Genomic DNA, 23,419 nt, shown 5'->3' with positions numbered 1-23,419 from the left:
AGCTGTTGATGACTACAGCTTCTGAGCATCGTGGTCTGCAGATCCTGGGAGTTGTATTCACAACAGCTGAATGGCTGGGAATGTGAATGACGGATATAATATCTGGGTCCTAAAAATCAGCTTATTAAAGAAAGTAAGCCAGGGAGGAATTTAGCACACGCGCACAGAAAATGTACTGTATCAATTCAACTGTTACAGGCCGAATTACAGTGATCTGGATTCCACAGGAATGGCAATTGGTAGCAGCACTAACTAGTAGGAACGGCTGCTGGAGTAACATTATCATCTGCACATATGCTGTAGCGTGTGCTGAGGATTACACGCTTGTTATTCAGCAATACTAAATCTCTCAGCATTACAGTCTATTTTCATGGCTTCTACAGCCAGTGTTCGAAGAGATAAAAGTGATTCACAGAATTTTGGTCTTCATAGTGATTTGAGGTAGAACACTAGTAAATACAGGTATGGGATCTGTTATCCAGAAAGCTCCAAATTACTCAATTGTATCCAAATATTCAAAATTTTTAAAAAGGATTTCCTTTTTCTCTGTAATAACAAAACAGTTCCTTGTACTTGATCCAAACTAATATGTAATTAATCCTTATTGGAATCAAAACCAGCCTTTTGGGTTTAATATTTACATGATTTTCTGAAGATTCACGGAAGGACCCGTTATCCAGAAAACCCCAGGTTTGGATATGAGATCTCATACCTGAACTGCAGAAAGTCATGTGCTTAAAACAAAGTTAAAAAAAAAAAAAAGTCAAACCTTGCAATGTGAAATGGTATGCAGAGACACACAGAAAAATCATTCTTACAACAGCAAGGGGACTGTAGAGTTTTGCTAAATTGTTCTGGTGCAAATATTTTGCAGATTTTAATATGCAAATATGGTTTCTGCTTTTGGTTCAATATTCAATTTTGGGGGGCATTACGTATTTCCAAAAGAATTTGGTGCATCCGCAATAAAAAAAAAAAAATTATATATACATATGCCAAAGATACATATCAGGCATTAGGCAAATGTAGGTCTGCAACAATAAATGAGTGCAAAGCATTTATAACTTTAATGCAGTTATATTGCTGCACCAATAGCACTACAGTGAGACTGGTTAGTACTTTTGCGTGCAAGTCTAGGTGCTTTTTATCAGACATTAACAAATGAAGTTATCAGCCGCCAGAGAGAGGCTCAAGCACATTATACCTTTACTGTGGGAGTTGTAGACAGCAAACATATTAATAGCCATGAGCTGTAGCATGCGGGTGCTGCCGATCGGGGATGGACTGTGCTGCAGCAACGCCTGGAACTCCTTCAGTACCTTGTTTACCACCAGGGGAAACGTTTCCATCCTTTTACAAATTAAAAAGAAAAAAGAAACAAGTCAGAGCTGAAAGGCAAACAGGAGTAAAACATGGAGGTCCACAGCTTTCAGTTTTCCCAGTGCTATAGGCAGTACTTGCCCCAACATGAGTTTTATTTCCCATTTCCACATATAGCCACATAAATAGTACGATTTATTACATTTGGGGGGGGGGGGCAATCTCTAATTCATTTTCAGCCACTGATAATTATTTATTATTTTTATTTAGGGTATGGTTTCCTACCCCAATGTGGTTCGAAGTTGCTAAGCTGCACATATTATATCAGAGGATAATACAGATATTAATAAAGAAGATATGGAGAACAAACAAGTTGGCAGAAAATTGCACATAATAATTAGAACATATAAATAGTCGCATCGCATGTATTCATCACCACTGTCTGCTTTAATTAATATATTGAGATATTGGATAGAAAATAATCAAAAATTAGAACTCTCCTGATCCACTCTGTTTGCCAAGTAACGCACATAGATGTTATGTGGCTCAACAGCAAAAACTTTTTAGGATACCATCGAAAATAAGGAATATGACTGGTTTTGCATACACTAAAACTGCTCATTATTCAAGGCCCTGGGCGGATCCTCTACAACCATTGATATTGAGAAGAGGCCATTCATGAAAATAGCACTGGATTAAATGAACTGGCAATCCATATATAGGGGGAAATAGTGTGTTTGTCTAGCTATAGGTGTAGAGAGTGGAATGATTGAGACCTCAGGTTTTACTGATAAGTGATCTTTCCACAATTTGTATCACATGCTGTAAGTCTATTAAATCATTTACGCTTTTGAATAAATCCAGTAGAATTGTTTTGTCACGGATTAGTTTGGACTGTTTTATCATCAGAGGGAAAAAGAAAATCTGTGTTAAAAATGGTATTTAGTTGCTTAAAGGATGGTTCACCTTTAAAGGAGAAGGAAAGCTACGGAGGCATTTTACTGCCAATAGATAAGCTGCAATAGTGCAGGCTAGAATGCTATATTTATTCTGTAGAATGTTTTACCATACCTGAGTAAAAAGCTCTATAAGCTCTCTGTTTGTTTAGGATAGCAGCTGCAGTATTAGCTTGGTGTGACATCACTTCCTGCCCGAGTCTCTCCCTGCTCTCTTATAGCTCTGGGCTCAGATTACAGCAGAGAAGGGAGGGAGGGAAGAGAATCAAACTGAGCATGCAAAGAAGTTTAAGATGAAGGCAGGAAGTCTGATACAGAAGCCCATGTGTACACAATAGAAGGAAAGAACAGGGGACTCAGAGCAGCATTACTTTGAGAGTTTTATTGGTATATTTAGGAGGACCTTTCTGATAATTCTTACTTAGTTTTAACCTTTTCTTCTCCTTTAAGTTAACTTTTATTATGTTGTACAATGGCTAATTCTAAGCAACTTTTCAATCGGTATTCATTATCTATTTTTTTTTATATTTTCTCTATAAAAACAAATGATCTGTAAGGCTACAAATGTAAGGTTATTGCTATTTTTTATTACTCATCTTTCTATTCAGGCCCTTTCCAGTTCCAGGTTTTTTTTAATTGCAGTCCCTTATTTAAATCAACACATGGTTGCTAGGGTAATTTGAATCCTAGCAAACAGATTGCTGAAATTGCAAACTAGAGAGCTGCTGAATAAAAAAACTAAACTCAAAAACTACAAATAATAAAAAAATTAAAAGCAACTGCAGATAGCCTCAGAATATCACTCTCTACATCACGCTAAAAGTTAATTCAAAGGTGAACAAGCCCTTTAAAGATGAAGGAAAGCTACAGAGGCAGTTCATTGCCAATAGATTAGCCACAATAGTGCAAGATAGAACGCAATATTTATTCTGTAGAATGCTTTACCATACCAAGTAAACAGCTCTATAAGCTTTCTCTGTTTGTTTAGGATAGCAGCTGCCATATTAGCGGTGAGACATCACTTCCTGCCAGAATCTCTCCCTGCTCTGGACTGAAAGTAAAGGGAGGGGGAACAGAGGAGCAAACTGAGTATGCTCAAGGAGGTTTAAGCTGAAGTTAGGAAGTCTGACACAGAAGCCCATGTGTACACAATAGAAGGAAAGAAATGCAGTGTTTCTTTTGAGGACTCAGAGCAGCAATATTTTGAGGGTTTACTGGTGTATTTATATAGATCTTTTTGATAAAGTTTACTTAGTTTTAACCTTTCCTTCTCATTTAAAATGGATTTTTTGGGGAGATGGTCTTCCCATAAATCAGAGCTTTCTGGATAATGGGTTTCTGGAAATCCCATACTGTACTAATAAAACTAGGCCGCCGTGAGTTGAAACAAGAGTAGAACCACGGACTGTTGTTGATATTTATGTTTAAATAAAATTTGGCATGCAATTTACAAAATGTATATTTATATAAATTAGCCTATTAGCCGTAAATAGGATCTGCTATGGGCTGAGGTGTTTGCGGTAGATGGAAAACAAATAGATATTGTACACAAGTATAGTTAGGATATCAGGAAGGAAGGATGTGGTGTCAGCCTGTTGCTTGTCAGGTTATGGAGAATACACTGAGAACTACAATTACAGTAAAAGGTTCTGGTCAAGCTCATGGCGTAAGCTGAACTTACTAACCACTGCTATCCATTGAGATGAAGAAATGGAGGTGCCTGTACTTCTATTTATAAGCTGCAGAGAGGTTTCTATAGAAAGGAGAGAGAGGAGCCAGTTGCCTGTGCAGTGCCAGATATAAAAGCCACAGCAGTGTCAGCAATGTTCCTTACTACAAGGACTAATATCTGTGATAGGAGAAAGATATGAGGGAATTTAAAGACTTGAGTCTGGTAACCCACAAAGCAGCTCTGTAAAGGCTTGCCTTTCTGCACGGGGCTCTACATTTTCACATGCTTTAGCTAATCACAGCTTGGGATATCAAAAATGGGCAGAAAAAGAAAAGGGAAGTAAAACCCTTTATCACAACAACTGGCCCATGACTACAGCCCATATCAGCAAAGATCCATATCAGATTGAGGGACACATACAATGAGTTATCTGCGCAATCAATCTCATAGGAGCCTTGAGTCACTGTTTAATCTGATCTGGTCTCTGGATGGCAGTTACACTACAGAATTTGTGGCCATACTACAGGTGACAAAGACGTGCTCCTTTTGTTGCACTCATTGTTGAAGAGAAAACTCACAACATGTCTAAAATCTATCTATTCATTTTTTTCACAGAAAGGGGTTGTTCACCTTCAGTTCAGTTGTTTTCAAATTGTTCCCCAGAAATAAAGACTTTTTTTCAGTTAGTTTCCATTATTTATTTATTTTTACTGTTTTTCCAAAATCTAAGTTTAAAGTTGAATGTTCCTGTCTCTGTTGTTTCAGTCTGACAGCTCAGTAATTCAGGTGCAGACTCTGAACTATTACAATTTTGCAGCATCTATGTATCAATTCTAAAAGCTGCCTGTAATGAAACCCAGAGATTCTGCTCAGCAGGGACAAAGATAAGAAATGTATCAACAAAATGTATCATCACTTTAGAACAGTTTACAGGGTCGGTGACCCCACCTCCCAGAGTTGCTTTAGAAGGTGAAAAAATTTGACTTACACTTCAAGAAAAACGATAACACATCGAAAATAATTGGAAAACGTAGTTATTTCTGGTGATCTATCTGAAAACAAATGGTTGTTTGAAGGTGAACAACCCCGTTAATATAGATACTTCAATATAAATTTACATTTACTGTTTAACGAGGCTATTAGTATATATATATATATATATATATATATATTTGCAGCACAAATACTCTTCGACAGGAGCAGCAAACTGTTTGTCCTGGTTGGTCAGTTTCTTGTTTATACAGGTATGGGATCGTTATCCATAACACATTATCCAGAAAGCTCCAAATCACAGAAAGGTCATCTCCCATAGACTCCATTATCCAAATATTTCAAAATGATTCCCCTTTTCTCTGCAATAATAAAACATTTCCTCGTACTTGGTCCAACCTAAGATATAATGAATCCTTATTGGAAGTAAAACCAGCCTATTGGCTTTATTTACGGTTTAAACAATTTTCTAGTAGACTTAAGGTATGAAGAACCAAATTACGGAAAGACACGTTATCGGTAAACCACAGGTCCCGAGCATTCTGGATAACAGGTCCCATACCTGTACAATTAATGTGGGCTCTCACTACAATAGAGAAAAGGTGAGAGATTTTTCAAGAATTTCCATGTTAGCAAATATTCATTAGGAAATGGAATGCAACAACACTTCTAGTATGAGAGACGGTCAACAACTATTTTTATTTATTTATTTATTTTAAACACGGTCCACAAACCAGTAGATTCAGAATTCCATAGGGTACGACTAAATGCAACAAAATGTTGCACCTTATTTTACGTTTTTCAACGGATCAGGGAAAAATAATGTTCTAAAATCCAGGAAAATGTAAAATCAGACAAATGCATCATATACTGGCGGGACCACACAAACGGTTTAAATGGAGGGGATGTAAAATTGAGGTTCTCTGTTGAAGGAGAGCTCAAATAAAATCCCAAACCCCCTGATGACCATTGGAGAATACCCACAAGCAGTAGTATCTTTATGGTGGGCACACAATAAACACCTTTAATACAAAAAAAAAAAACAAGATTCTCTATTGTTGAACTATTTTGTTTTTTAACCTCCTCAATTTTTTAATGACAATGTTTGTTGATCATCAGGAAATAAGAAAAACCCACAAAATGTACAATGGCTTCCTATGGCTGGTTCTATTGTAAGTTAGAACCCTACTTATTTATTGTGGAACAAACAGACAGGGATGCAAGAAACAGGCTGAGCAGGAACACGCTTGCTTTTAATCAGTATAATGTATAATCCACTGCGGCATATGAGGGAGCACTAGCGCTGAAATAATAATTGTGGACAGCTTTCCACTGAATTTCGCCTGTGAGCAGTCAAAATATGGCATTAAAGCAGTGAAACATGCCGAGCCCCGCATAGGGTATATTTGAAGCTACCATTGCAGGCAATGGGAAAATAGGAAATTACTTTTCACAGTTCTGTCTTTGTTACTTCAGGAATTGTATTTGCATAGAAGTATTCAGTGCTGAAATATCACAGGAAGTCGTGTGTGAGTGGTTGTGTGCGCAAATGTTTGCTTAGAGAGAACTAGTGTTGTGTGCGCAAAAGTTTGCTTAGAGAGAACTAGTGTTAGCTGCAATCTTACTCATTAAAACGTTGGCTACCAGACATCTACCAGAAGTCCATCTGAAAGCCCATGGGCTACATATAACTCAGCATTCTCAAGGGACAGTTGTGTTTCACTACGGAAATCATTCCCAGGTTTGGAGTTTTTTTTGAGGATGATCACTACAACTGACTGACTGCAGACCACAAGCTCCTGATTACTAAACCCAATGACAACATGTCAATATATATCTTTTGGACTAATTCTTTACGGGTTACACCTGACTTAGTAAACTGGCTTGCTGGCACATGAATAATCCAAATGTGCAATTAACCACCTATACTTGAAGTCATTATTGCTTGAGGCAGCAGACTGTACAAGCAATTAACAAGAGCCTAACAAGAATACAAGAGCCTAACACGAGTACAAGAGCCTAACAAGAGCGCAAGCAACAAACAAGAGCGCAAGCATCTAAGAGCCTAACAAGAGTGCAAGCATCTAAGAGCCTAAAAAGAGCGCAAGCAACTAACAAGAGCGCAAGCAACTAACAAGAGTGCAAGCAAATAAGAGCCTAACAAGAGTGCAAGCAAATAAGAGCCTAACAAGAGCGCAAGCAAATAAGAGCCTAACAAGAGCGCAAGCAAATAAGAGCCTAACAAGAGCGCAAGCAACTAACAAGAGTGCAAGCAACTAACAAAAGAGCAAGCAACTAACAAGAGAGCATAACAAGAGTGCAAGCAAATAAGAGCCTAACAAGAGCGCAAGCAAATAACAGCCTAACAAGAGGGCAAGCAAATAACAAGAGAGCCTTACAAGAGAGTAAGCAAATAAGAGCCTAACAAGAGCACAAGCAACTAACAAGAGCGTAAGCGCCTAACAAGAGCACAAACAACTAACAGGAGCGTAAGCAACTAACAAGAGCTCAAGAAACAAGAGTACAAGACATGCTCATAGTGATGACAAATTCTATTGGACAACTTGAGAGTAGAAAGCTTTGGTACAACTCAAGGTTATAAGAGAGTCAGACACCAATGTAAACCTACTCATATCTATTTCAGTATGTTCTCGAACAGTTTGATATTGATCAAACTGGGGGGTTTTCAGGGCTGCATAAAGGCAATAGTGGGCCCAAGACAAAGACCTCATTGGAGGTTCCCTGTTTAATTCAGTTCTGTCTGTGTGTTAATTCCCATATAAATCTTTAATGCCAATGCTGAAGATGGTTTTGTATAGAAGGCTTTTCCAGGAAATCTAGGTATGAGGAGTACCTCATTATAAGGTAATATCAAGTGGAGGATTCGGCAAAACAGTTGAAAATACCTCTGTAAGGACTAGTGTGGGAACTAATGGCACAGCAACAAGTGAGAACGATTCCCACATTAGTGTATGCAGGCGTATTTCTCAGTGTTTTGTTCCACACTAGGGGAGGTACATTTATCAAGATCTGAATTTCGAATTCATGCGAGTTTTTTAATTTTTTGTTTTTTTTTTAACTCACATGAATTAGATTTTACTCAAAATTCGATAGGGGGAAATTTATATTAAAAAAAATAATCGATTATGCCAAACTCTTATTTGACATATTTTATCAACCCGAAAACAAATCGAATTTGACTTAAAGTCAACCAAACTCGATTCAAGTTCTTTCTCCGAAAAAAACTTGAATGTCAGGAAGGCTACGAATATCTCCAAATTGGTCACTGGACCTCTCCCATTGACTTATACAGGTATTCAGCAGGTTTTAGGCGGAGAATAGTCCAATTCAAAATCTTAAAATTGCCAGAGTATGATAAATCCTAAAAATTGAATTAGAATTTTTCTAAAAAAAACTTGAATTGAGTTTGGATAATTTCCTACTTGAATTTGACAGGTTTGACAAGGTTTGAATTTTCACTTTCATCCTGCCCCATAATATACACATTACGAGGGCAGCAAAAAAGACCTACTGTAAAATCTCTTCTATTAGCAGATATTGGGACTTGGGACTAAAGTCACCATAGGCAAGAATGCAGTGCTCATTGGAATGAAATGTTTCAATGTAATGTCACGTCCCAGGACTCTACTTGTATGTCAACTTGTTTATTAATGACCTGGAGGTGGGCATTGAAAGTACTGTTTCTATTTTTGCAGATGATACTAAATTGTGCAGAACTATAGGTTCCATGCAGGATGCTGCCACTTTGCAGAGTGATTTGTCTAAGTTGGAGAACTGGGCAGCAAACTGGAAAATGAGGTTCAATGTTGATAAATGCAAGGTTCTGAACTTTGGTAAAAATAATATAAATGCAAGTTATACACTAAATGGCAGTGTGTTGGGAGTTTCCTTAACTGAGAAGGATCTAGAGGTTTTTGTAGATAACACATTGTCTAATTCTGGACAGTGTCATTCTGTGGCTACTAAAGCAAATAAAGTTCTGTCTTGAATAAAGGGCATTAACTCAAGGGATGAAAACATAATTATGCCTCTTTATAGGTCCCTGGTGAGGCCTCATCTGGAGTATGCAGTGCAGTTTTGGACTCCAGTCCTTAAGAGGGATATAAATGAGCTGGAGAGAGTGCAGAGACTAAGTGCAACTAAATTGGTTAGAGCGATGGAAGACTTAAATTATGAGGGGAGACTGTCATGGTTGGGGTTGTTTCTCTGGAAAAAAGGCGCTTGCGAGGGGACATGATTACACTTTACAAGTACATTAGAGGACATTATAGACAAATAGCAGGGGACCTTTTACCCATAAAGTGGATCACTGTACCAGAGGCCACCCCTTTAGACTAGAAGAAAAGAACTTTCATTTGAAGCAACGTAGGGAGTTCTTCACAGTCAGGACAGTGAGGTTGTGGAATGCACTGCCGGGTGATGTTGTGATGCTGATTCAGTTAATGCCTTTAATAGTGGCTTGGATGATTTTTTGGGCAGACATAATATCAAAGGCTATTGTGATACTAAACTCTATAGTTAGTATAGGTATGGGTATATAGAATTAAATTAAAAGTAGGGAGGGGTGTGTGTATGCATGCTGGGTTTTCATTTGGAGGGGTTGAACTTGATGGACTTTGTCTTTTTTCAACCCAATTTAACTGTGTAACTATGTAAGTGGAAAACTGTGGATCATACGAGGTGCTTTGCTCATTCACCATCATACTTGGTTTGGGGCAAATGCACTTGCACTGTTATCTGATTACAGGAGAGTATACAAGTGCATTCTACAAGTAGCTTTATTCCGTCCCCATCTAGGGATTGGGGGCTTAAAGGAGAATTAAACCCTAAAAATGAATATGGCTAAAAACGCCATGTTTTACATACTGAACTTATTGCACCAGCCAAAAGTTTCAGCTTCTCAATCGCAGGAATGATCCAGGACTTCAAACTTGTCACAGGGGGGTCACCATCTTGGAGAAAGTTTGCGACACTCACATGCTCAGTGGGCTCTGAGCAGCTGTTGAGAAGCTGATCTTAGGGATCGGTGCAAATTATCAAGCAGAAAATGAGGTTTTCCTGTCATATAAACTGATGCTACAAGGCTGATTATTAAATTCTGATGCTAGTTGCACTGGTTTATGTGCTATCATGTATTTATTACTAATCATCCTTATATATACATCCTATATGTACTGTATATTTTCCATTGGTTCCTAAGCGACAGCAGCACAGAGCATGTGCAGTGAATCAGCAGAAAAGAAGACGGGGAGCTACTGGGGCATCTTTGGAGACACAGATCTTTACGGTTAAAGGGCTGTGGTTGCCTTGGGCTGGTACAGAAGCACATAACATAATGTACAATATTTCTAACTACTCCTTTAGTTAGGCCTTAGTTCTCCTCTTAGTTCTCAGTGTCTCTTTCAGCACCTTGACCATTATGTGACTGAATACAATTGGGTACAACTGCTTTTTCTTCATACTGGGGAACATGTGCATCCAGAGTATAACCCAATAAGTGCGTAGCAATCTATTTTTCCTCAGATAGAACATTGATGTCCCAGTATTTGAATGCCGTCTCTAATAATGCAAAGCATAAAAATGTTATTTAAGTCAACCAAAAACTGAAGGAGAAAGCAGACCCTTCTGGCACTCACACGCTCTTGTGCCAGCACTAATAGGATGTGTTTTATGTTGAAGGCCAGAGAGCAGACATAGCCAGTCATGGTAACACTCCTCAAAGGACAAAGGAGGTGATATATCAATATTCTCATAGCCAACAAAGAACATCACTCAGCAGGGATATGAAGGGAGCAGTGAGGGCGCTTCACCCACTGCGCCCTCAGCTATAAACACAGCCTGGCTGCAGAGCAAGTCACATTCCAAAGAGATGTATAATGTTGGAAAATAAGAGACAGATCCAGCACACTTACCCAATCCTGGTGAAGAGCTTCCCCTGGGCATGCAGGAAGCTGAGCAGGAAGCGTTTGTTCAGCTGCATGGGAAAGAAAAAAAAAATGAGAAAAGAGAAACAATAAAATCCTCCACATTCTGGGAAAGGAGTGGAGTCCCTGGTGCTGAGATAACCTGGCCTGGGGATGTGGGGGCGAATGGCTAGAGATGGGAAATGAATGATTTGCCCTGAATCTAACACACACACACATGCTGGGATGGGCACATGCCATTGTAAGGAGTAGAACAAGTAGCGGTTTTGGAAGGGAGGCTCCCTCTGCTGGACCTCTGGAGAAAGTGCAGCTCATAGCTGCCGAAGAAGAGAAAAATATCCAAATTTCAATTTGATTTTGATAAACCACCATGATCTAATTTTAATATATTAAAGCTAAATAATATTATTTCTATAAAGAATATGAGAGAGAGAGAGAGAGAGAGAGAGAGAGAGAGAGAGAGAGAGAGAGAGAGAGAGAGAGAGAGAGAGAGAGAGAGAGAGAGAGAGAGAGAGAGAGAGAGAGAGAGAGAGAGAGAGAGAGAGAGAGAGAGAGAGAGAGAGAGAGAGAGAGAGAGAGATGATAGATAAGAAATTACTGGATAGGTGCACTCAGAAAACAATGGAAATGCCTAGGTGCTGGAACATATATCAATAGAGCAAAAAAATCGGCACTCATAGGTCTTTTGTGATGAAAAAAATGGGTTTATTCAACGGCTCGAGTCTAAGAGCCGAAACGTTGAATAAACATTTTTTTCATCACAAAAGACCTATGAGTGCCGATTTCTTTGATATAATATATATATATATATATATATATATATATATATATATATATATATATATATATATATATACTGTATATATTAAATTTTGTTTAAAAGGTAAAGATTAGGAAAAAGGATTATTATTATTATGAACATTATTTTTAGAGCTGCGACATATTGTGCAGTGCCAGCGCTGCCGTGATGCTAGCGGCAGGACTCTGGAAAAGTTCCCCTTTACAGTCATTTAGTTAAGTTACTGTTGTAATACAAATTCACATTAGATCAGTGTCTAAGGTCTCCAAGCTGGCAGATTCTGCTGCAAACTAACAGGACTACAGCAGAAATTCTCATAACCACCCAAGAATTTAGGGGCATGGGATATTTCTCAGGCTAATAATGTATTCAGACCAATAGAGCTCACACCAGCGACAGGGTGTATTATGAACATAAGTTTGGCTCAATCAAAGCGTTCTATTAACAAGAGTGTTGTGTGATGCATATATGGAATATAAACACAGGAAAGAAATAAATCTCCGGCCAAACATAACTCAGAAGCATACTTAGCACCCCTCATATGAACATCTCACGGTTTTAGTGTGTACAGTAATGTTTTACTATACACTACCAACAGATCATTCTGCTAAGTACTGAACAAATGAGAAGCAGCAGTCTTCAGAGGACACTATTTAGGCAATCAGAGTTACTGACAGGGATCCGATAGTCACCCACATTAAGGCTAGACAGCCTACCATTCAACGAATTACACACAAAGGGGAAATCTTCTGCTGCTACTTCTGCTGCTACTTCTGCTGCTACTTCTGCTGCTACTTCTGCTGCTACTTCTGCTGCTACTTCTGCTGCTACTTCTTCTTCTGCTACTACTACTTCTTCTGCTACTACTACTTCTTCTGCTACTACTACTTCTTCTGCTACTACTACTTCTACTTCTTCTGCTACTACTTCTACTTCATCTGCTACTACTACTACTTCATCTGCTACTACTACTTCATCTGCTACTACTACTTCATCTGCTACTACTACTTCATCTGCTACTACTACTTCATCTGCTACTACTACTTCATCTCTACACTTCATCTGCTACTACTACTTCATCTGCTACTACTACTTCATCTGACTACTACTTCATCCTTGCTACTACTACTTCATCTGCTACTACTACTTCATCTGCTACTACTACTTCATCTGCTACTACTACTTCATCTGCTACTACTACTTCATCTGCTACTACTACTTCATCTGCTACTACTACTTCATCTGCTACTACTACTTCATCTGCTACTACTACTTCATCTGCTACTACTTCTGCTTTTACTGCTACTTCTACAGTGTTTAGTTGTTAAAATATATTTTATTTTTTCATCATAAATTAAATTTTTTAGCATTAAGTTAGATTGTATTGCACATATTAGCTATGCAGTTGGGCTCATGCGACCCTTGCCTATATAACTATGACAATTTATGTTCTAAATCAATGCAAGGTCATATTTCCATAACAGGACTGCACGGACACTATGCAAGTTTTTTTTATTCACACTGCCTTAAAGGGATAATTCTCCACTAAATTAACTTTTAGTAAAATGTAGACAGTGATATTCTGAGATAATTTGCAACTGGTCCAAGTTATCCACATTTATAGCAATGAAACATTTTGTGGTTTGTCACCCGTTAAAGGGGTTGTTCAATTTTCTATCAATTTCTATTTGTGACCATTTTTCTAACATTGAAGTGTAGAGTTTAATTTTTTATCTTCTTTTGTCTTTCTAAACCAGCTCTGGGAAGGGGGATATTTTAAAATGATACATTTCTTATTTTAGTTAGTCATTAAACGCAGCTGTTAGAAATGATACAATAGTTCTAACATTCCAAAGATGCTGCTGAGAAATGTATAAACTAATGTAGCAAATTGTAACAGTTCAGAGTCTGCACCTGAATTACTGAGCTGCCAGACAAACACCAGAGACCGGAACATTTATGGGATTCTGTCATGATTTTTACAATGTAGTTTTTATTCCTGAATTACACTGGAAATAATTCACTCTACAATATAGAACTTCATTCCTGAACCACCAAACTTTTTTAGTTGTAATATTGGTGTGTAGGCAGCCATCTCTGGTCATTTTTCAGGTCATTTTGCCTGGTCATGTGCTTCAGAAAGAGCCAGCACTTTAGGATGGAACTGCTTTCTGGCAGGCTATTGTTACTCCTACTCAATGTAACTGAATGTGTCGCAGTGGGACCTGGATTTTACTATTGAGTGCTGTTCTTATATCTACCAGGCAGCTGTTATCTTGTGTTAGGGAACGGTTACCTGGTTACTTTACCATTGTTCTGTTAGGCTGCTGGGGGGGGGGTGATATCACTCCAACGTGCAGTACAGCAGTAAAGAGTGACTGAAATTTACCAGTCACATGACTGGCGGCAGCTGGGAAACTGACAATATGTGTAGCGCCATGTAGGATTTTTAAAATTAAATATAAAAAAATATGTTTGCTCTTTTCAGAAATGGATTTCAGTGCAGAAATCTGCTGGAGCAGCACTATTACAAGATGCGTTTTGGGGGAAAAAAACATTTTAAAAAATAAAAACTGGGATCAATTTAAAAAAAGTCTATTTCTGGTGAACTATCTGAAACCAACTGAACAGAAAAAGGGTTTGGAAGGTGAACAACCCCTAAAAGCAGCATGGCAACTTTGTGGGTCAAAACCCTGCATTTTAGTGCATGTACCAGAAAGAGGAAATTGTTGGAAAAAATAATGCACGTGCGTTTGTTAGCAGTTGACCATGCAGTGAAAGTTACGATTCCAAAGGAATAGCGAGGTCTTGAACTTCCGCTATGAAGTGATTCGCACTTATCAGATGCCGCAGAATGTTCTTAAAGGAAAGCTATACCCCCAAAATGAATACTTGAGCAACAGATACTTTATATCAAAGTAAGTGGCATAAAGAATCTTACCAAACTGGTACAGTTTGCCCTTTTAAATCTCTCGTCTTGAACCACCATTTTGTGATGGTCTCTGTGCTGCCTCAGAGATCACCTGACCAGAATTAGAAGAAGTATGGAAGCAAAAGACAGACAGAACTGTTAATTGGCTCATGGGACCTAGCACGCAAGTTTGTTTGTGTGCACTGTGAATCCTATGACCCCAGGGGTGGCCCTTATTTTTTTAAAATGGCAGTTTTCTACTACTAAAAAAGTATATTATTTTGAAAATGGTTTATTTACAAGAAGCAGGGTTTTACATATGAGCAGTTATGCAATATATTTTTATAGAGACCTACATTGTTTGAGGGGTATAGTTTTCCTTTAACAAGCCCTTCAGCCATGCCTGTGGCCCTATGCTCTTCTGTCACCTGCACAATTCCGCTCGCACGCACAAGACACCAAATAAGGGAAGGATTGCACACAGCGGCCCCAGGAAGAAATTGTGTCTTAGGACGAAAATTCAATACTTGAGATTTGGAACGTAAATTTCTGTATCTGCTCTTTCTCAAGGCTGAGGCGGCTCTAAGCCTTCGGCACGAAGAGCGAGAGGAAGAGAGAGGCAGCTGAGATGTAAGGATCCCTGGGAATCCAGGATACATCCAGCAGAGACACAGAGACAGACAGAATGGATGGTCGGGGGGGGGGAAGGTGTCTGATTAAATCAAGAGCTTTCTATAACAAACAACAAAGCACAAAACACACGGACATAGGGCACAAAGGCTTCCGGCAAAAACATGCGAGTCAGCAGTGCAGGAACTCCAGGGTATGGAACCAAGAAAAACAAGGAGTATTATTGTAAGGCCTGGGCACCAAGATGCAGGAAACAGGACACTGCTATTACCTTGGCATGTCACACAGTAACCCAATGCTGCCACCAAACAATATACAGGTATAGGACCTGTTATACAGAATGCTTGGGCCCTGGGGATTTCTTCATACCTTAAGTCAGGGGTCCCCAACCTTTTTTACCCATGAGCTACATTCAAATGTAAAAAGAGTTGGGGAGAAGCACAAGCATGAAAAAGTCCCTTGGGGTGTCAAATAAGGGCTGTGATTGGTAGCCCCTATGTGGACTGGCAGCGTACAATAGGCTCTAGTTGTCACTACACTTAGTTGTTATGCAATTAAAACTTGATTTCAAGCTTGGAATTCAAAAATAAGCACCTGCTTTGAGGACCTTGAGAGCAACATCCAAGGGGTTGGAGAGCAACATGTTGCTCACGAGCTACTGGTTGGGGATCACTGCCTTAAGTCAATCCAATAGGCTGGTTTTGCCTCCAATAAGGATTAATCATATCAGAGTTGGGAGCACTGTTTTATTATTACAGAGAAAAAGGCAATTCTTTTTAAAAATGTGATTATTTGATTATAATGGAGTCTATGGGAGATGGCTTTTCTGTAATTCTGAGCTTTCTGGAATATGGGTTTCTAGATAGCAGATCCCATACCTGTAGCAAAAACTTTGGAATAAATGGGCTTTCTTAGTGGTAATAAAGGAAAACATCCAACCTCTCTCCTGACAATTCAGAAGTCAATGCCACAGAAAGCACTGCCCACAGGCTGCTGGATTACCAGCTCCATACACTTCCTGCAAGAGGCCACCATTAATAAGTTAAACTTCCTGGGCAGTTTTCAACACTCTTTACATATGCTAGGAAGCAAAGGAAAATGGCTACATGCAGCCACAATGAAAGATTTACTACAGATGCAATTTAAACTACAGTTCCGCTATGAAAAAAAAACAACAGTTGTTTTGGGTATAATGCATGGTGCCTTCTGGCAATAAAAAGGGTGAATAGGTTAAATGGCAACTGCTAATAAATGAATGCTTCTATTTCGTTCTCCTATTTATATAGCTTTTCAATATGGTGAGGTCTACTACTGTATTTTATGAGACCTAGAGTAACCTAAGAGATTCAGATCTGTGACAGTTCAGCAGTTGTACTATGGTTAGTTCTGAGGCATTTGCTGCAGGTCACTTTTAGGTTAATATGAAGGGGGGGCCAGACATGGCATATAAATTGAGAAGGAAGTGGGTATATGGTGGTGAGTCACCCCAAGAGGTACACATGGTGTATGTCACGTCGCAGGCCGAGTCGCTGGGAAAGTGGTTTTCGTGTTTAACCAAATGCGCTTTCCTCCATGGCACCTCACTTCCTCCTCTATGTACTTCCTCTCAAAGCAAAGCAGAACAAAAAAAAAATAATAAGGTTTCTACAAGTGCCTGGTATAGATCTGCAGAAATTACCCAATATCACATAAACTCCATAAGGAAAGGCAACAGTTAAAATATAGTGGTACAAAGGAAAAGGAGCGATGTTTGTGGGGGAAAAGATATGAAGTACAAGAAGGCTGTGAATAAATAAACTGAGGGCAGCAAAGCGTGGAACTAGACTCTTTATATATATATATATATATATATATATATATATATATATATATATATATATATATATATATATATATATATCTATATCTATATCTATATCTATATCTATATCTATATCTATATCTATATATCTATCTATATATATCTATATATCTATCTATATCTATCTATATCTATCTATATCTATATATCTATCTATATCTATCTATATCTATCTATATCTATCTATATCTATCTATATCTATCTATATCTATCTATATCTATCTATATCTATCTATATCTATCTATATCTATCTATATCTATCTATCTATATCTATCTATATCTATCTATATCTATCTATATCTATCTATATCTATCTATATCTATCTATATCTATCTATCTATATCTATCTCTTTAATTCTGTATAACAGAAGCTGTGGGAAAATGGTCACCGTTGCAAGACACCTCTTGCCATCGCTTTCTTAGAAAGTACGAATTGAATTTTGAAGAAGACACATAGCACCACCCAGAGGGCAGATACAATAACAACCAGTATATTTGATGTCATAATGATGAACTAAACATCAGAAGATATTCTCAGTCACTAGTGGTCTGTATCTCAAATTGGTCAGAGCCCACTGAGATCTGAGGGGCTACAAGGGAGTATAAAGTACAGTGCAGAATTGCAGCTATTGCTGAAGTACTATACACAGCATCCCAATCACAGCCAGTGGTTGGTTGTAGTTATACTTTATATAGTACAGTACCAACATATTCTGCAGCACTTTTAAAGCGATAACACATCATTCATATCTGTCGGAGTATCTGAGTATCTAGATGGCAAAAACGGTTTGCAGATAGTGGCCTGGCTAAAAATCCTAGGACAGAACAGTGCTGCATCCAATGGTTAGAACAAGTTCATTGAAGGGGAACTCCACAAAAACATAACTTAAGCTTTTCGAGAAGTAAACATAATTTCAAGCAACTTTGCAATATACATCAATTAAAAAATATGCAGGCTTTTCATTATTTTTTAATGGTTTCTGACAGTTCCCTAAGCCTAGCCCCCTGCTCTCCTGCTGACCTGTCTGACTACTTTGCTGAGCTGGCTGACTACTGTTACTTTGTATCAACAGCCATCTGTACTCAGCCTGCATCCTCCAAACCCCACAATTCCCTGCACACGTGATTTCAATAAGGAACATCACAATGCATTGCACTGCAATGCATTGTGGGTTATGTAGTTCCTGCATGCTGTTTGTAAGCTGTGGAGAAATTGTTACAATTTGTAACATCAGTGTCTAGTCCCTCTTTCCCTGCCAGGATTTCAAATGATGCAGAAAAAGAAGAACTGTTAACCAGCTGGATTTCAGCATAGAAAATGGCATTTATTAAAAGTTTTTGAAGAAATGGGCAACTGTGATGGGTATGTTAGGGGTTTATGTGCTATGTGGGCCTCTTTATTTTGATAAAAATGCTGCATCCAGTGGTTAGAACAAGAATTGTTCAGTGTAAAAATAAAAACTGGGTAAATAGACAAAATAAAAAATGTTTCTAATATAAGTGGATGTCCAATATAACAGAACACAACTTCCTGCTTTTCAGCTCTCTAACTCTGAGTTAGTCAGTGACTTGAAGGGGGGCCACATGGGACATAACTGTTCAGTAAGTTTGCAATTGATCCTTAGCATGCAGCTCAGAAAAGTAACAGTTATGACCCATGTGCCCCCCCCTCACTGATTGGTTACTGCCTGGTAACCAATCAGTGGAAACCAAGAGAGCTGCAAAGCAGGAAGTAGTGTTCTGGCTATTATGTTACACATCCAGTCACTCCAGCCTTTATACATTACATTTTTGGCTAACTAACTATAATAGAAGCATTTTTTTTTTTATTTTACACAGGCTATTTACCCAATTCTTATTTTTACACTGAACAATTCCTTTAATGTTTGCTCAGATAAAAATAAAATCTGCATCAACAAGAAAGCTCTGCAGTGTTCCTTTTGTAATGAAAATATCCCATGTCCGGTGGTTAAGACTTACATCACTCGGGCTTAAAGTGTCAAGTGCATCACGTTCCCCAGACTCCCTGCCTCCACGTATGGGGTGAATCCAGATCTCTGAACGTGTGGCATCATCATTCGTGTGACTGGCTCCTCTTTCTTTTTGCTGCTTTTGTTCCAGCTGGTCGGCCTGCAGAAAAAAATCAAGAAAGAGTCCTAATGAAATCTCAGTATATGTTAACAGTCTGAATACTGTTATATTGGATGCATATTGCTCCTAAATTTAAAGAAATAAGAAGAGATTAGAGAGTTCAGATAATAAAATTTGCCATGTTTTTACCAACGATGTAACATTCTTTCTCGAAATTACAGTGCAATTGTTGCTAAACTCGGTACCCATTTTTAGACTACATATGCAGCACCTAAGCCCTAAGGTATGCAGTGAATAAGGTAATTCCATCTTTGCATAATTAAAGACCATTTTTTTAAAAAACTGAGAGCTACCATGCTAGGTACTATGGGAAATATTCTCCCAGCATGCAAATTCACTGAGATTCTGCTCTTTATGTCTTTATGCTTTACTACTAGGGATAACGGGCTTTGCCCCAACAAGAATATTCAACAAGCCTAAATGCAAATAAATCACGCAGAAATGGATGCTGCAAAAAACAGTGGCAAAAGATAAAACGTAAAGTGACTGAAGTTTATCAGAGCACAAGTCACATGACTGGGGGCAGCTGGAAACTGACAATATGTCTAGCCCCATGTCAGATTTCAAAATTAAATATAAAAAAAAATCTGTTTGCTGTTTTGAGAAATGGATTTCAGTGCAGCATTCTGCTGGAGAAGCACTATTAACTGATTTGTTACATGACAGTATCCCTTTAAGTACGAATACTGATCCTTTCACTTAGCCCTATGTTCCTTTAGAATACAAAGGGCTGCATCTTACCTTCCTCTTGGTCTCTTCAAATAAGCTCATGAGACTTTCTTTAGCAGTCAGTATGGGATTGCTGGCAGCCAGACTGCGCATATAGTAATAAACTGCATCCAGTTTCCGCCTCTGCATCAAGACCAACAACATAAATGTGAGACTTTTGTTATGAATTATATCCGAGTCTATCCTAACAAATAAGCTCTTGAGACTAGTACAAACTTTGAGAAAGGCTAGACTGCTAGCTGAAACGTTAGCAGTTTTTGGTGAACAAATATCACCTCTACACTGCATAAGACCTGTGAGTGCTTGCCTATCCTTGGACAGACAAAGTAATATAGGCTCAAATTTTAAATAGTTGCATCAGATTGCTTAAATTTAAGAGGGGCAATACAGAAAATGGAACTATTCTATTATTTGGAATGGATGACTCTGCTCAAAAGAAAGATATGACGTGCTACTGAACTCATTCTATGTCAGTTTGTGGGTAAAACCAAAAGCCGATGTCTGGCACAGATGAACAAACAGAAATAGGAGTGTGAGGTCTGCTGTAGGGTCAGCTATGCAAATTGGTTACTATGGGCTTAACAACCCTAGCATGCCTGGAAAAGATTTTTTTAAAAAAAACCCTTTAAAATCATAACATTAAGGAAATTATAGTGTGTCTCCTTTAAAATGTGATCTATAATTTCAAAGTCTGAATGCTAAACCCCCTACAACAGAACTTCACTGCAACAAAATGCAAAAGGAAGAATACATTTTTATCAAGAATGGAAACAAACTGAGGCACATTTATCAAGGGTTGAATTTCAAATTCATGTGAGTTTTTTAAAACTCTAATAGTTGATTTCCTCGAAATTCGATTGGGGGGTATATTTTAAAAAAAAAAATCAAATATCTTAAACTAGGACTAATTTTATCGACACGAAAACTTGAATAGAATTCAAACAAAATATTGGCTGAATCCCTACTTATAAATGAATTTCGCAGGTTTTAGGTGGCGAACAGTCTAATTCAAATTCTGAGAGTTTGATAAATGTCGAAAATTTAATTTGATTTGTTTTAAAAATTCTAATCGAGTTTGGATAATTTACTAGTCGAATTTGACAGTTTAGACCATAAAAAAAATTGGAAATTCGAATTTGAACTTTCAATTCAACCCTTAATCAACCCTTAATAAATCTGCTCCTATGTCTCAACTGCAGCCATATTGCTGCTGTTAAACTAAAAAACAAAACAAAAACAGCACTCTGCATTGGCTTCAAGTGAAACATTTCCAGCTTCAAAGGAGAGAAGAGAGTGATTTATCAAGCCTTACAGTATAGATAGCCAAGAGAGCCAGCTGGTTGTATGGTCGACCGTTCTTGGGAGCAATCTGCTGAGCTTTCAGGTACCAGCTGGAAAAGGCAAAATAGCTAAGTTAGGACAAGTAACTGTATAGAACCCTACAACATTTATATTGAGACGCATGTAGAGAAATTAAACCTGTTACCTGCGAGCTTTCCCATAGTTGCTGGTATCTGCTGCCTGCTCTCTGTAACGGGCTATGTCACCCTGACAGATCATACAGCGCTGTGCACTAATCAAGGCAAATTTAACCTATAGGGATTACACAAAACATCAGTAGAGAGAGGATGATCTAAACAAGCAGATGTGCTGTGCTAGCATATTGTTAAGAGCAAAAATAATTCAGTGCTTACCATTTTACGCAGAGGCTTACTGCGGATTGCCATGCCATCCATATATTCCTCTAATTTAAATTGGTATGTCATCTGCAGCTTCTGCAGGAGGCTGTCAAAGAATGCTGTGCCCTAGAAGAGCAGCGACAAACGAAATTAACACAATGTCTGTATAGAGGACATGCTCATTTGAAACATCTGGATCCTTAACAGCAATCTGCATTCACAAATCACATAAATATATGAAATATAGCCTAAAGATTAACCTGGCAACTTTAAACACCTAACCTGACAGATAAATCATTGCTGACACAGTTAATTTTTTCTATTATATTAATTGGTAAAAAAAAAAGTAAGCATTTTTTTCTTGAACACAAATTTTATTTAAGTTGAGAGGGAAATGCAGTATGATGTAATGACCTCATACAAAACTACAGCCAAATGGAACATGTAAAGGGGCAGTTGACCCCCTTGTTCAACGAACAGGGATTTTGCAAAACATACTTTTTGCCTATTTTAATCATGAAAAATCTATGTTTTTGTTATTTCTTTAGATAAACAGGGCAGAAAGGAAAACTGAAACTACTCCATGTTTGGTTTATAAACAGGAGTCCATTAAACTCTTTATTTAATTCCAAACATGGAGTAGCTTTAATCTTCCATTGTAAACTTGAATTTTTTTGTGATTGAAACTATAGGCAAAATGTACAGCCCAAGCCCCATTTACTAAACTTATGTTGAACATGGGGGAATACTGCCCCTTTAAAAGGGGAACTCTTGTGAAAATGAAACTTAATTCAAGCTTCATCATACTGAAATAAACTTTCTAAATACAATCAATTACAAATTCTGCATGGTTTCTGAAATAATCAAGTTTATCGTCACTATCCCTCCCTCATTATCTGTTTCTCTTCATTTTGTCTTCATGCAGCAGTTGGGTGTGACAATTAGATCCAATAAATCTCATGGGGGGGTTCCTTTCCTAGTAGGTGAATTAGAGCTCATTCAAATAACTGATTCCAGTACAAACAAAATCTAACAAAATAACTGCCTTTTGTACAAATTCTGCATGTAGAGAGACATGGCGTCTGGTGATTTTAATAGAGTGAGCTCTAATACATCTTCTAGGCAAAAGGAGCCCCTATAAGATATATTGGATCATTCATCTGGCACCCACCTCTTAAATGAAGGAAGAATGAAGAGAAATGGATGCTGCGAGATATGTGATGAAACATATTCAATTTTCATTTTCACAATAGATCTGCTTTAAGTAGAAATATGACAACAATAACATAATGGTAGAGAATACACTGTAAAACATCTCCAGAGACAAAAAAATACTGCCTCAAGCCTCTATAATTACATTTTTTTGATGATTCCTATCTTATGCCTATGGTAAAGGAATAAAAAAAATGGTGGTGTAAACTGTGCAGCACCCGTGTTGTGCATGGAGGAGGGATTCTTGCTACACTAAGACATTTCATCCTATGTTTTTGTGGATTATGGTTATCAGAACAAATTCTCCAAATTCTCATGGTGCTCAGACAAAAGTAGAATTAATACATATTTCGGGATTTACGTGCTATGGTAAGGCTGTAATACTGGGACTCTATTAAACAAAGGAGGCATGGATTATAAACTAACGGCAAGTGAGAGCTGGGTTGTCACCTGGATCTGTTCCCACCTTAAAGAGATACGGACAACAGAAATAATACCTTTTATACATCTATCATAATATTGGCTATGCATGTTACTTATAATTATGCCATAAAGTATTT

General features: G+C 38.0%; 1 protein-coding gene across 1 annotated transcript in view; it reads right to left on the bottom strand.

Annotated features, from left to right (window-relative positions):
• smg6.L (SMG6 nonsense mediated mRNA decay factor L homeolog) overlaps positions 1 to 23,419 on the bottom strand; it is a 191,930-nt gene that overhangs the window by 154,340 nt on the left and 14,171 nt on the right. The window contains exons 4-10 of the mRNA XM_018246139.2: positions 21,663 to 21,773; positions 21,455 to 21,561; positions 21,281 to 21,359; positions 19,981 to 20,091; positions 19,069 to 19,218; positions 10,872 to 10,933; positions 1,205 to 1,350 (exon numbers count right to left, since the gene is read on the bottom strand). Of these exons, the coding sequence (XP_018101628.1) occupies positions 1,205 to 1,350; positions 10,872 to 10,933; positions 19,069 to 19,218; positions 19,981 to 20,091; positions 21,281 to 21,359; positions 21,455 to 21,561; positions 21,663 to 21,773 (766 nt within the window). The remainder of the gene's footprint in view (positions 1 to 1,204; positions 1,351 to 10,871; positions 10,934 to 19,068; positions 19,219 to 19,980; positions 20,092 to 21,280; positions 21,360 to 21,454; positions 21,562 to 21,662; positions 21,774 to 23,419) is intronic.

Source organism: Xenopus laevis, chromosome 2L, assembly GCF_017654675.1.
Source record: "Xenopus laevis strain J_2021 chromosome 2L, Xenopus_laevis_v10.1, whole genome shotgun sequence".
NCBI classification, from domain to species: domain Eukaryota; kingdom Metazoa; phylum Chordata; class Amphibia; order Anura; family Pipidae; genus Xenopus; species Xenopus laevis.
The sequence above is the reverse complement of the archived record's forward strand: the minus strand, read 5'-3'. Positions and strand labels throughout refer to the sequence as shown.